The sequence below is a fragment of the Lissotriton helveticus genome, chromosome 4_1, assembly GCF_964261635.1.
Source record: "Lissotriton helveticus chromosome 4_1, aLisHel1.1, whole genome shotgun sequence".
Taxonomy (NCBI): domain Eukaryota; kingdom Metazoa; phylum Chordata; class Amphibia; order Caudata; family Salamandridae; genus Lissotriton; species Lissotriton helveticus.
The window spans coordinates 255,846,754-255,860,876 of NC_136063.1; the positions used below are offsets into that span (position 1 = coordinate 255,846,754).

At 47.2% G+C, this 14,123-nt stretch overlaps 1 protein-coding gene across 1 annotated transcript in view; it reads left to right on the forward strand.

Annotated features, from left to right (window-relative positions):
* The first annotated feature begins 5,038 nt into the window (after positions 1 to 5,038).
* KCNQ3 (potassium voltage-gated channel subfamily Q member 3) overlaps positions 5,039 to 14,123 on the forward strand; it is an 855,832-nt gene continuing 846,747 nt past the window's right edge. Inside the window, exon 1 of the mRNA XM_078685552.1 lies at positions 5,039 to 5,355. Within this exon, the coding sequence (XP_078541678.1) occupies positions 5,039 to 5,355 (317 nt within the window). The remainder of the gene's footprint in view (positions 5,356 to 14,123) is intronic.

The window sequence follows — 14,123 nt, forward strand, 5'->3', positions numbered from 1 at the left end:
ACTATACTGCCTACCAGTATAGATGACATGTGACTCCTACAACTTGTAATCCTCTGTCTTATGTAACATTCCTGTAATTGTACTTGTAACTGCATTTATATAGCACTTACTACCCCTAAGGAGGCGTCAAATCGCTTTTTCGGTGAGTGCCCCGCTACTCCGGAATTCATAAAGGATGAGTGGCGAATTAGTATAGTGAAAATATGAAAGAAATTTGAGTGGTGGATATGTTAGTTATTTGGATTGAGAAGGATAGTGGAGGGATAGAGAAGGGAAAAAGGTTTGCATTTACATAGCGCTTGCTACACTTCATGGGGTGTTGAAGGGTAGCGTTTTTCGGTGCGTAGCATGCTACTTCGGATTAGTGGTGAATTAGTATAGTGAAACTATGAAAGTAATTTGAGTAGTGGATATGTTCGCCAGTTATTGACACAAAACAATGTCCAACAGACTGCCACTCCTAAATATAATCCACCATTACAGACTGCCACTCCTATCTAAAATCCACCATAACTCTAGGCATAGACAGGTATGCCATTCCACATAATGACCACTGTGCCCTCGAAGGACACCATCAACCATTTATAATTTTAAGAACAGAGTGCTCATTATGGATTATCATGCCCATGTACAGTCCCATTCATGTACAGTACCACCCCCTTATTACGTCTAGCATCTCACAATCCCTTAAGCATCACCCCTGTATAATGTCATCATGTGCAAAGAGTCTTGAACTTCAAAGCACGCTAAGTGTACACTGATTTACACATGTATGATTGTCTATGTGCCAATGTGTGTATGTTCTAAAGTGCTCTGACACCCTGCACTGGTAAGAGTGGTGCTATAAAACTAAAACAGTCTGAGAGAGAGTGTTTATAGAAACCTGAGGAGCAATGTTAAATGGTGGTATTGAGGGAATCCGTGGTAGATGTGGTCATGGGGGGGGGGGGCGTAAAAAAACATTGTCACACAGGGTGCCACCAGTGCTAAAGCCGGCCCTGCATGGATGGTTTATAGATGCATAAGAAAGGTAATATATGTAGATTAAAGATGCATTTTAAAAACTCCGGCTTTCAAGTGTTGTACTTTAAAAACATTTTTTATTTGTTTGTATTCAATAGTGAAGCATTTGTAGATAAATAGTTATGATACAAGATTTACTTATATATTCAGTCACTTATATACGTGTTAACAACATGGAATAATGTAACCAAAAGTCACCTGTATATTTGTTAAGCAGAATTTAAAAAAAAAAAATTTTAACATAATTATTATACGCATTTATAGAGCGCAATTCACATTTGTATGTACATATCCTCCTTTTCTTCTACTTTGCTCTGTTTTATCTCTCTACTCTCTTGTTGTTTCTTCTCCTCTGTACTCTTGCTGTCTCTCATCTCTAACACTGCTGCTGCCTGTGACCCCTGTCGTCAGCCTGTACATGTCCCTGCTATTTGGAACTCTGCATTTTCCTTTTGCAATTCCTAAAGAAGCGGAAGATGACGTGTTTTACTTTCTTACCTACACCGTGGGCAAAAACAAAATATACACCAAATGAAAATGCTTTTTTGCATAGAATAATCAGTGTGGTATGACTGGTTTATTGCGGAACAGGCGGCTGCTTGAGCACAACAGGTCATGTCACTGCCAGTGCTGCCTGTAATTAGTAGGTCCAGGGATGACGACAGAATCTACATCCACTGCTCAGCTTGCTGTGATCCTGCCTGCTACAGCACAGGCATTGTCCCCAGCAGTAATGCTGCCAATGCCGGTATGTATGGCTGTGGTGCCTACTAGACTCAAGAACGCTCAGCAATTACCATGCTGGGGTGCAGCGCACAGATTCTACTGGTGACGCCATGACGCACCTTTAGGATAGCAGCAATGCAGGGCTGCCGGATATGATACTTTGGCTACGCGACAAGTGGAAAGTCCACACTTGCTTTCATTTATTCTTCCTCAAGAGCAGGCCCGGACTGGCCGTTGCGGGCACCGGGCAATCCCCCGGTCGGCCGCGAGGGTGGGGGCCGGTTTTGGGCCCAGGGGGCCGTTTTTGTTACAGGGCCGTTTTTGCAGCATAGCTGCAAAATCGGCCCTGTAACAAAATCGGCCGAATACCGGCCCTGGCAACGAGCGCGGTCGCACCCCCAGGGGGCCAGCCGAGCACTTTGCCAGGGCCGGTTTTGGTGCTCAGTCCGGCCCTGCTCAAGAGCCCTCACTCCCAAGTTCCAAATGCGCTCTTGCAGCTTCCTTGCCTGACCTCCGTCATGAGCCAGCCCCCAGCTACAATTATCCAATGGGAGGCTTAGGCTCAGGCAGTGGCAGGGTGCAGAAGACTAGGGGAATAGAATGCAAGCCATAGTTTGTCGATGACTTCTTGATTTGTGATCAGCGTGATGACATCATCACTAACGTGGTGATACACAGTCATGCCTGCCTGGACAGGCATACGCTGACCTGCCTATGAACATTTACCAGCCAGTCACCATGCAATGTATGTTATTCTTTTTATTTTGATTGAACACCCCTGCAGGTTCAGAAATGGTAGCCCCGGCCCGGTGAAAGAAGTGCAGGTGCTGAGCACCTGAAAGCTCCTGCTCAAATTAAGCACTGCTCTACATGTCTGTGTCTGGAGGTCTCCTGTTTCATATCATCTCTCCGTCTGCTCGCCCCCCCCCCCCCGCCTGTCTTTATAACCTCCGTGTTCTTCTTTGTTTCTGCTCTCTTCCTTCCAATATATACAGATCCCTCTTTTCCGATGTGCATCGTCCCGCTATTGGTCCTTTCTCCTTAGTGCCTCCTGCTTGCTTCTCTGGTCTTTCTTTCTCTTCGCTCCTCTGCCTTGTCTCAAATATGTTCGTGTTGCTATCTTCCCTGCGCGTCTTCCTGTTCTCAGCCCCTCCCTCGCACTTCTCACGCTCTTATTTCTAATATTCTCCCTCTCTCGCTCGCAGCCACGTGTCCTCTCTGTTTTCCCTATAAACGTCCTCCCACTCTCTTCACATTCTCCCTTCTACTGTTCCCTCCTGCACAGTGTGCCGCGCATCCCTTCAGCCGGTCCTCCCTCCCCCTGGTCCAGGCTCACCTGCCACATCCTCCTCCCGGCCACAGCGAGCCGCGCGAGGGATCCGATGGAGGGGCGGGCGGGAGGGGATGATGGGCAGCCGCAGCTTCCTCTCGGCGCGCGCCTGCCTCCTCCTCCCAGCGGCGGCCGGGGATCCTCCTCTGAACTGACACCAGGCAGCAGCAGCGGCAGCAGCACAGGATACCCAGGCGGAGCAGGGATGCGCGCACAGGGCGGAGGCCGGACGCACGCCACGGACCAGAGGATGGTGCGCAGTTAAAGAGCGGATTTTGGGCAGCTTGGGGTACTGTCGGTGATAAGGCGGCCGAGTGAGCGGATACACAGTGCAAAGGAGGTGCCGTGTTATTGGGAGGATTATTTGTTTTTTCTGTTGTGCTAGCCTGAGGGTACAATGGACCGACGTGAGGCTGGGAATGTCTCTGGGAGAGGCGCGGCGCCGCCTCGGTGGTTCTGACTCGCCTCGCGCCTGGCCACCCTGGACGCTGGGAGCGCGAGCCTCGGGTCCCCCCTCGCTGCTGATTGCTCGGTGATCGCCTCCCTGCTCCGCGATAATGACCTGATGCGAGCGCGCGGTGTCTGGCCTCAGCTGCGCCTTATTGCCCTGATGGTGGCTGGCTTTGTCTCTGAAACTGCCATGGGCGCGCTCACCCCATGACCGCTTCCCCCAGGGGAACTCTACCCATCGCCTAATGTGCATCGCAGCCCGGCGTTGACATTTGAACTCTGGGGATTCCCTGGCATTCCTCTGCTTCTCAGCTGGAGCTCTCCTGCACTCGCCTTTCACAGCTGCTCACGCCGTGGAACTGGAGCGACACCCTCGCGCCATGTAATTATGCCCACCCGGTATTTGAACACCCCATTCATAAACTTTGGTGGCTATTCCTGAGACCACTCATTGAGCGAGTCACGAGCAGAGAACTGCATAAGGGCAGCCCACCCGGAATACATCGTCACATTGAGGTCCCCCCGCCCACCCATGCTAACCCAGGCCATTGCATTAGGGTAAGAACACCAACCCAGCCATGGCTATCCGAACACCACAGGATTAGGGAAAGCCACCCCGAGACGTATTCCCACCCCATACCGTTATGATAACCTGTCTATATATTATGATGCACCAGAGTCACTTACTTATCCTGTGATTGCTGCCCTCCCACCATCGCATTGCCAACTATCCATACCAACTATCCATACTATTAGATTACTTTCCTGACAACATAACAATAGAGTAGCGCCCCGAACCCTGTAATTGCTGGACACATATCAGTGCATTACGGCAGCCCACCCTTGTGCTGTGATTGTTAGCCTCTTTCCTTTGCATTGGGGTATCCCCACCCTACTGAAGTGATTTCGAGCGTCTTTCCTTTGCAGAGGGGCAACATGTGACTCCCATATTAATGTTTCCTCCATACCACCGCGTTGGAGAAATGAACGCTTGCTCTGTGATTGCTATTCCCACATCAAAGCATGGCACAATACTCCTCGGGGTTGCTGCACGCTCTATAAATGTTCTTCATTAATTCATAAAAACTTCAAGGCCTATTAGTTTAGTACCTTACGCCGCTGTGCGCAAGGCAACTCACTCAACCTATCTCTGTGGTTCTCAAGATCCAGCCTATGAGTTGAGTCACCATGACCCTGTAGTTGCTAAACCCAAACTATTGTGACCAGCCCCTTCCCTGGTGATTGCTGTCCTGCAGGCCATGGCATTTTAGACGCTTTGCCATACTGTTTTATGACTTCCTTGCACACCGTAGCCGTGCGCCTCCCAACCACAACCTTTCCATCTTCCTCACACTACATTCTTGGGTTCAGCGCCCTCCCTCTATGCCTTCTGTACTTCAGTCCCAGGCAGTTCCCTCCATTGGTGCCCTGTGATTGCTCTGCCTCAGACCATGGCATTGGCGCTTCTCGGACTTACCCCAATCTCACCCTTGAGGACCAGTGAAGAAGATGGGGCTGAAGTCCAGGAGTGCTGGTAGTGATGCCGGGGGTCGCCAGGAAGAGAAAAAAGCGGGGCTGGCTGGTGACGTAGAACAGACCTCCCTGGCACTGGGAGCCGGGGCCGACAAAGAAGGGACCCTATTGATTGGAGCTGGGAAGGAAGAGACCAAGAGGAACCCTCAAGGAATTAGCCTTCTGGCAAAAACTCCGCTGAGCTGTAGCAGACCTGTCAAGAGGCACAATGCCAAATTACGGAGGATCCAAACATTAATATATGACGCCTTGGAGAGGCCCCGGGGCTGGGCGCTGCTCTATCACGCCTTTGTGTAAGTACTGTGGTGATGATCACAATGTCATTCCTTCAAATCTCATTTCAGACACTGATGCCATGTTTATTATTCTGGTTGGTGGTTGAAAAATCACAGGCACATTGTATGGGAATTAGTTCTATTGTCATTGTTTCTATTACGTTGTTAAATTATTCAGGCGTCTCACAAATAACACGTCTTAGAATGTGATGTAGAGAATGGTTGTAACAGGAAAACTGTATTTTTAGTGTTCAATCAATCGGGGGGGTTTATATAGCGTGGCTACTCGCCCGTAAGGGTCTCAAGGCGCTGAGGGGGAATACTGATCCATCTATGCGCAGGGTTTCAGTCGAAGAGCCAGGTCTTGAGATCCTTCCCAAATTTGGTCAGCGATGGAGAGACATGGCTCATATGGTGACACAGCCACCAAACTGACTTTGCAGTCTGCTGGATACTAGCCCATGATGTTTTATGCTTTGTTATCTGCACCTCCAACTTGAGGAGGGTGAATCAGCTGCTAGATGTAGAGGCTGATCTGTCATGTACGGTGGTGCATTTATCCCTGTTAAAGTGCACCTTACAGATTTTCCCAAAAATGTAAGTATAATTTCCCTGCCATCCCGGGGAAAAAAACGCAGAATTTTAAGAACACTGAAAGGGCGAGATTTTGATCGATACCTTATATCTATTGATCCAAACCTCGATCTGGTCGACTGAACCTTTATTGCCTGTCTTGGAAGGAAACAGTACACCTATCTGCAAATTAGTTCACCCAAGAAAGGACTCTACTCTCAAAGATCACGGACAACTTCTAGGTTTCAAAAGTTTATTGTAAAGATATAATGAGCTGCAAATACAAGCATCTCAGAATGAGATTCACGAGATACACAGATCCAATTACATACATGTGCTCTCGAAAAGCCCTCAGACGAGCAACAGAAATCACTAACACAAGTTCTAAAAATAGCAAAGCTATCAGCATAGACGCATATCTCTCCTTCATTTAGGTTGGAGGAAAACAAACACAGGTTAGGCGTCCCTACCCTGTTCTAGATGGTATCCCTACTTAACCAAATCCCAACCTAACAAAGGTGTCAGCAATGAATGACCCCCAAGGGAAGTCACCCACTCTAAGTCTCTTGGTGAAAACCTAAAGTTCTCCAGTCATGACCCCTCACTGCCTACCCATCCGCTCTCTAAAGGGTCCTCAGGTCTCTGCTCTAACTCCACCCAGGGGTGCTGTCCCTAATACAAAACAGTCAACAACATTTGAGACGCCCCTTGCGAAACGCCTCTCACGTGGTGCAACTTCAGGCTTTTTCCATGATGCTTTGTATTGGGCCTCAGACGTTAGAGTTGACCTTGCTTCTCAGTCTCTTCTCCGGCCCGCTGATACCCCTTAAACATTCCAGAACCCTCCTCCATGTCTGGGCCGTCTACTGAACAGACCTCTATTCATTCACTTATAATTGGATCCCCCCTTTCCTGTTGCAGACAGATATCTGCCGCCAAGAACCCAACTCTCATAGACTTCTAAAAAGGCTTGCAACATTTCTCAGCCCAGACATGTACGTGTAAATCAATGCTAAAACATTTCAGGCCTACAATATTTCATATTATGATTATAGCATTCAATTTCTTCATTTAATTAAAGCATGTTAAAACTCTTATTCTATTATTTAGAAAACATTACTCTAAATCATGGCCCATTAATGCAATGACCAAAAACGTTAAACAATCTGTGTCGTGAAAAGAAACACCTTCCCTTTTAGCTCCAACTCTGGCCCTGAGGCCTACCACGTTCTGCGTTTTACCACAGACCATCTTATATGTTAACAGCTACACGACATAGATTCAAAATAATCACGTCTAATAAAATCATATAATGTCACACATTTCTGTATTAGTTCCACTTCTACTTAAATCTCTATATTAGCTATACATTTAGAATATAATTTCAGATACTATTAGCACTCATGGCATTTCTCATCATGACTTGTGCTTACTATAGGTAAGTGTGATGTACTCATACATTTATATCAGTTTGCGCTCTCTCAGTTCCCCCCTTTGATGACCTCTCGGGGTCATCACTAACATTTAAACTGCAGTTATTGCTGGCATTCTCTGTGCTTCCAGAGCTCTCAGGCTCCTGTACTGATTATCTTGTATGGCAGCCAATCTCTGCAACTGTTCTCTTTGGGCCCTTTCTGACCTTCTTGCTCTGTACCATTTGAATACCCTCACCAATCCCCACAATATTATCCCACAGATCAATATTATGATGATAGGCTTTAGGATATACCAAATAAAGCTTTTGCCTAAGGTGGAAAACCACCCTCCAACTGTACTCATTCCGTGGCCCACCTTTTCCCAGACATTTTCTCTACTCAAGTCTTCGATCTCTTTGTGTATATTAGTTATGTTCTTAATAACTTTCTCAAGGGGTTTTGAAAGGTCTGGAATGTAAGTGCAACATTCCTGAACCTTCAAAGCCTTACAGACTCCGCCCTCTTTTGCTAATTAGACATCTAATGCAAGCCGATTTTGAAGAACCATAGCCCTTATCGATTGCATCTCTCCTTCTACCAGCATTAAGGACTGAGCAGTGCTGGCAGACAACCTGTCGACAACTGTTGCCAGTCGTCTAATTTTAACATCATTAAGGATTATTCCCAAAAGAGGGAACATAGCTCCAAAGACATCTCCAACCATTTCTGCATCGCCTAAATCTCTCCTTCCCCTCGATGATGTCTGGCCCTCAATGATCAATAAGTCTTGTGCATGATATATTTTGGGGAAGACAATTGCCAAGTAACATGATCCATACCAGTTGTCAGGTAGTCTCACGTAAGCATTTCTTCCACATACAAAATACACATTTGGAATCACTTGCATTCCCTTCAGGAAATCCTTAGTGTAGTACTCTAAATTAAAAGCATGTTCACAGTCAACTTCACCCACGTATACATTTTCATAATACGTTTTGGCTCGGTGAAGACATAACTTTCCTTTCTGCGCTTTATCTAAAGCTATTGGACCACTACTACCCTTTCTCTTATGTGACTTCTCTTCCTCGGTCCAATCTAATTTCCCTTGTCCTGATTTTTTCAAAATCTTTTGTCTCCTGTAACGATCATCCACCTGCCCTATGAACTTTTTCTCGACTTCTGACACCTTGCATGTCAGATTATTTCTACGGGCATGTGAAGTATCTAAGGTAATCCAAGGAATGAAGAACTTGGCCAATCTGTCTTCACTCTTCCAGTAATCCCATTTATTCATCTGCTTATAATTCGGGACTTCTGGCAACACAGAATCATAATTGGAGAAATAGTATTCAAAACTATCTCTCTCATAAAATATACTAAGCAATAAGCTACATGTAATGCCATATGTCAGAGGGAGGTGATGATATCGAATTCCTTCATCTACAGACGCAGGCAACTGCATGCAGACGTAGCAATCCTTAACCTCCATGGCATCCACGTATTCATACAAAAGTTTAGCATAAGCATTTGACCTAAAGTCTCCTTGGGACTCGTCTACATGTAACCTGCGGGCTTCTGCAGCCAATAACGCTTTCTCTTGAGTGTTTTCCCTTTTCTCACCTGCAACAGTGGGTGTAAGTGTTACTACAGAATTCGCATCAGTTACCTTTACCTCTTCCTCATGTCCCTTTACATAAGAAATTGTTACCACTAAAGCTATTAATATTATCACTCCTACTATTAGTGTACCTATTATACATTTAGCTCTGCGGTTCGGGGTGCCGGCCTCCATTTCGTCAGACAATCTAGCTTTTCCCTTTCTCTTTGCAAAAAAAAGTTCTTTTCCTCTCGTTCCTTTACAGTCTCTTTCAATCCCTTTTTTGTCTTTAGAATCCACACAGCTGGAGGCTGACAGCCTTTTTCGCAAAAAGTCCTTTCACAGTTCAAAAAGACAACCCTAGCCCTTCTCCATCCACTCAAGGGGTTCCCTAAAATTCTCTGCTTCCTGGGCGCTAGGTAATCTTCTTTTCTTCTGCTTGCTTTATTTACAAAGTCCTTTAACAATCGACTATTAGATTTGTGGTTGCAGCTTCAATAGCATAGTTCAATATTTCCATGCGAAGAGTATGCTCTTCATGTGCTGTTATCGTGGTACCAAAGTCGGGGAATTTCAATTCTGTAAGAAACATGTGTTTTAACTTGCTGAGGCGGGGAGGTCTGGGGAGCACGAATGTTAGTGACCCTTCTTGTTCGACACCGGGTACCAACAGTTGTATTTCCACGGTGATAATGGGCTCAGAACTGGACACCACCACCGCTCGGATCCTCCCTGTCTCCGGTTTCACAGACATTTGTCGCCAGATATGTCCACTCAGGTGTGGAGTATCTTCTGTTAGGCACACGCACTCTTCTTGACCTTCTTCGGTCTGGTGCTTCAGCGCCCTGAGCACCTTCTTCTGGGTCTGAGTCTTCTGATATCGGAGGAAGGGTTGCTTCTGGAGTTGACCTCAGGCTAGAACTTCTTCTTTGTGGCCAATTTGCTTCTCCACGTGCCCTTCTACTCCTTCTCCTTCTGGTCTGTTCTCGCTCTCTTTCAGACCTGTCAGGGTCAGACTCGTACTCCCAGCTGTCTTCTCCTTCTGTAGCGTCTTCTGTTTCGCTGTTGTACTGACCGTCCTCAGCTTGGTCAGACTCGTTCCCTGCTTCCACTGGCACCTCTACAGCTTGGCTAGCCCCCTCTATGGCTTCTTGGTCCTCTGCTGGACGTCCATTCGAGAGAGGAGCTGTTTCCAGAGGTGCTGGAACCCTTTTCGTATGCGACGCGTGTATCCAGTTGGGCAGGCCTCCCACCTTTACAGCTGTACTTGTGATCAGGATGACCTGGTAGGGCCCACGCCAACGAATATCCAAGCAGCTTCTTCTCACATGTTTCTTCACCAGGACCCAGTCCCCAGGATACAGGTCATGGCAAGGGCCCTGGCACGCTGGAACCTCTGCAGCCTGCACCTGAAGGGACACAGAACGCATGGCGTCAGACAGCCCCTTACAATAGTCCAGGATCATATCATCTGTGATATTTAACAGTGCAGTAGCTGGAATAGATGGCAGTCTCATTGCTCTCCCCATTAACACCTCATGTGGTGACAACCCTGTTCTTCTGTCTGGGGTACTACGAAGGCTCATGAGTACTAATGGCAGGGCGTCAGGCCAACTCAGGGTCGTTGAGGAGCAAACTTTCGCTATTCTGGACTTGATCGTGCCATTAATTTGTTCCACAATTCCTGAGGCTTCTGGTCGGTAACTGCAATGGAGTTTTTGGTCTATATTCAGTGCAACACAAATCATCTTCACAAGCTCGCTGTTAAAATGTGTTCCCCTATCTGATTCCAAAAAGGCCGGCACCCCGAACCGAGGGATAAGTTCTCTAAGCAGTAACTTAGCCACTGTGAGGGTGTCGCACCTACGTGTAGGGTATGCCTCAACCCATCTGGAGAACACACAAACAACCACCAAGACATAGCGGAGGCGGTTGCATCTTGGCATTTCAATGAAATCTATCTGCATTCTGTTGAATGGACCTCCAGACCTTCCTATGTGACTTAGTGCAACTGGTGTTCTTTTCCCTACATTCAGCTGCTGGCAGGTCACACAACGCTGGCACACTGCTTCTGCTGCTATTCTAAACTTAGGATTGTACCAAGTCTGTCTAAACACTCTCAGCATAGCATCTCTCCCTAAGTGTACGGGACCATGTATGAGTCTAGCCATTGGACTCACCATCTCATTGGGCAACACTGCTCTGCCGTCTGCTGAGACCCAAAAATGAGTCTCACCCATTACACATCCTGCCTTTACCCATGTTTCCTTTTCTGAATCAGGAGCATTTTCTTGCATGGTTGACAATTCATCCCAAGTATCAACAGTTTCCAGTATCATGGCTAATTCAGTTCTCACATTTATTCCACCCACATCCACCTCTGTGAAAGAGTAACCTTGTTCTGCGCAATACCGCGCAACTTCATCAGCATATCTATTGCCTTTCGAAACAAAGTCCTCATTTTTGGTATGTGCGATGCACTTTACAACTGCGATACTTGCTGGACATTGCAATGCTTCTAACAACAAGCGCACAAACTCTCCATTGCGAATGGGAGAGCCTGAAGAAGTCATGAACCCTCTTTGAGACCATAACTGCCCGTAATCATGAACTACCCCAAACCCGTATTGGCTGTCGGTGTAGATGGTGACTCGAATTTGATTGCCTGCTAAGCAAGCACGTGTTAGGGCAATAATCTCGGCTACCTGAGCGGAGTGTACTCCTTCCAGGCACCCAGCTTCCACAACTCCTTCAATTGTACAAACAGCATAAGCTGCTCTCAACTGCCCAACTTCGTCTCTTACACATGAGCCATCGACAAAGAAAACTTCATCTGGGTCCGTCAGTGGCTCATCCACGATGTCGGGTCTGGGTTTGGTGCATAGTTCAGTCACATCGAGACAGTCATGGTCTGTATATTCATCATCATCATCAATATCATTTGGAAGTGGCATTAAGGTAGCAGGGTTCAAAACAGAGCATCTCTTGAGGGTCACGTTCTCTGCAGCAAGAATAACTTGCTCACAGCGCGTGAGCCTGCTATTGGTCAGATGCTGTGTTTTGGTCCTGGTCATCAACAGTTCAACAGAATGTGGCACGCACACCTCTAACGGGTGCCCCATAACAATATTTTCACATCTCTCAATGCTGACACCCGTTGCAGCAACGGATTTGAGACATCCGGGCAACGCTGCGGCTACTGGGTCTAAAGTAGCCGAGAAATAAGCAACTGGTCTACGGGCATTCCCATGGATTTGGACCAACACAGACAACGCACAACCTTCTCTCTCACAACAGTAAAGAAAGAATTGTTTATTGTAATCAGGCATTCCCAATGCCGGAGCACGACACAGGTCCTCTCGCAACTGTAGGAACGCCATCAAACAGTCTTTGTCCCATGGTACCGGATCACTCACCTCTTTGTGCGTCAGTTTTTGCAAGGGCTTTGCTTTCAGTGAAAAGTTCACGATCCACTGTCGGCAATAACCCACCATCCCTAGGAACATCCTGACCTCTCTCTGTGTCTGAGGCGCGTTCATTTTCATGATCGCCTCTATCCTGTCTGGTGACACCTTTCGTTTGCCTTTCTCAATTCTGTGTCCCAAGTACTGCACTTCTGTCAGGCAGTACTGCAATTTTCCCGGGGACACCTTGTGCCCATTGGCAGCTAGGTGATTTAACAAAGCAATGGAGTCTTCCCTGCAAGCTTCTTCTGTTTCTGACGCCACAAGGAGGTCGTCTATGTACTGGACCAGAACTGACTTCTGGGGCAGCACTAGACTTTCAAGATTTTTCTTCAGAAGCTGGTTAAAGATCGATGGACTCTCTGTATACCCCTGAGGGATACGACACCATGTTAGGACGCGATTTTCCAGCTTAAATGCGAAAAGAAAATGGCTATCTTCGTCCAAAGGGATCGAAAAGAAAGCCTGACAAAGATCTATCACAGTGAACCACTCAGCTTGGAATGGAATCTGAAACAGTATCACCGATGGATTCGGTACCACTGGACAACATGAAACGACTATGTTATTAATCTTTCGAAGGTCTTGTACTATCCGAAATTTCCCATTTGGTTTCTGCAGACCCATAATCGGGGAGTTACATGGACTACCCACGATTTCTTTCAGTATTCCCTGTTTAATCATGGACTCGATCACGGGTTTTATGCCTGCAATCGTTTCTGGAGTCAATTTATACTGGGGTGTTCTTGGGAACTCAGCATGCGGTTTCACTACAATTTTCACTGGGTCCACCCCTTTGACTAATCCAATCTCTTCCCCAGTGAAATCCCATACCTCTGATGCCACTGTCTCTCTCAAATCCCAGGGAAGCTCGTCCACTGTCAAAGTAGGGTACAGCTCCACACATATTCTTGAGTTTGCAACTTTGAAATCTGCATCATCATCATTAGTCAATACCTCCACTCCCTGGGGTGTACAATATATAGTACAATTCAATTTGCACAACAGGTCTCTTCCTAGCAGACACACAGGGCTTGAATCGCAAACCACAAATTGGTGCTCATCGCTGTACTTCCCTATTTTCACCTGTACCGGTTCTGTCAATTGGCTGGTTATTCTCCTGTTTGCGACCCCTACCACCTGTATGGTCTCTCCAGACATGGGCAGGTCTGGAACTGCAGCTGATCTGATCGTGGATCTAGTGGCTCCTGTGTCCACCAGAAATGTCGTAGGGCACCCTGCTACTTCTGCTTCCACATAGGGTCCCCTCTGATCTACCTCTAAGGCTGCCCCAAGGGTGCAGTCTTCTCTTTCCACTCTCTGTCCGGTTAATGGGTCCACATAATAGCACTCTTCACCTTCCACAAACAGGGGCATTTGTCTATAGGTCTTACCCATACTCCCTACTCGAGGAGGTTGCGGGAACTGGGCTCGGGGAGGAGCCCCCCCCCCTTTGAGCACCTTTCCTTGGTATGGCGTCGCCCCTCTCATAGGTGCGCTCTGGACCTCTTCCTCCTCTATCTCTTGCTCTCCTATCTCTACATTGTAAGGGCACTCGCGTTTCCAATGCCCCAACTCGTTGCACTGGTGACACCTAGTCGTTTTCTTCAAGGTAGCTATGTCTACTCTGGGTCTGAAGGTAGTACTCTCCTCATTACCCTTGTTCTGACTGTACTGCTTCTTACCTCCTGTACCTGTCCCTTGCTGCTGTTGTTGCGGTCCCCCCTTTCCTGCTGC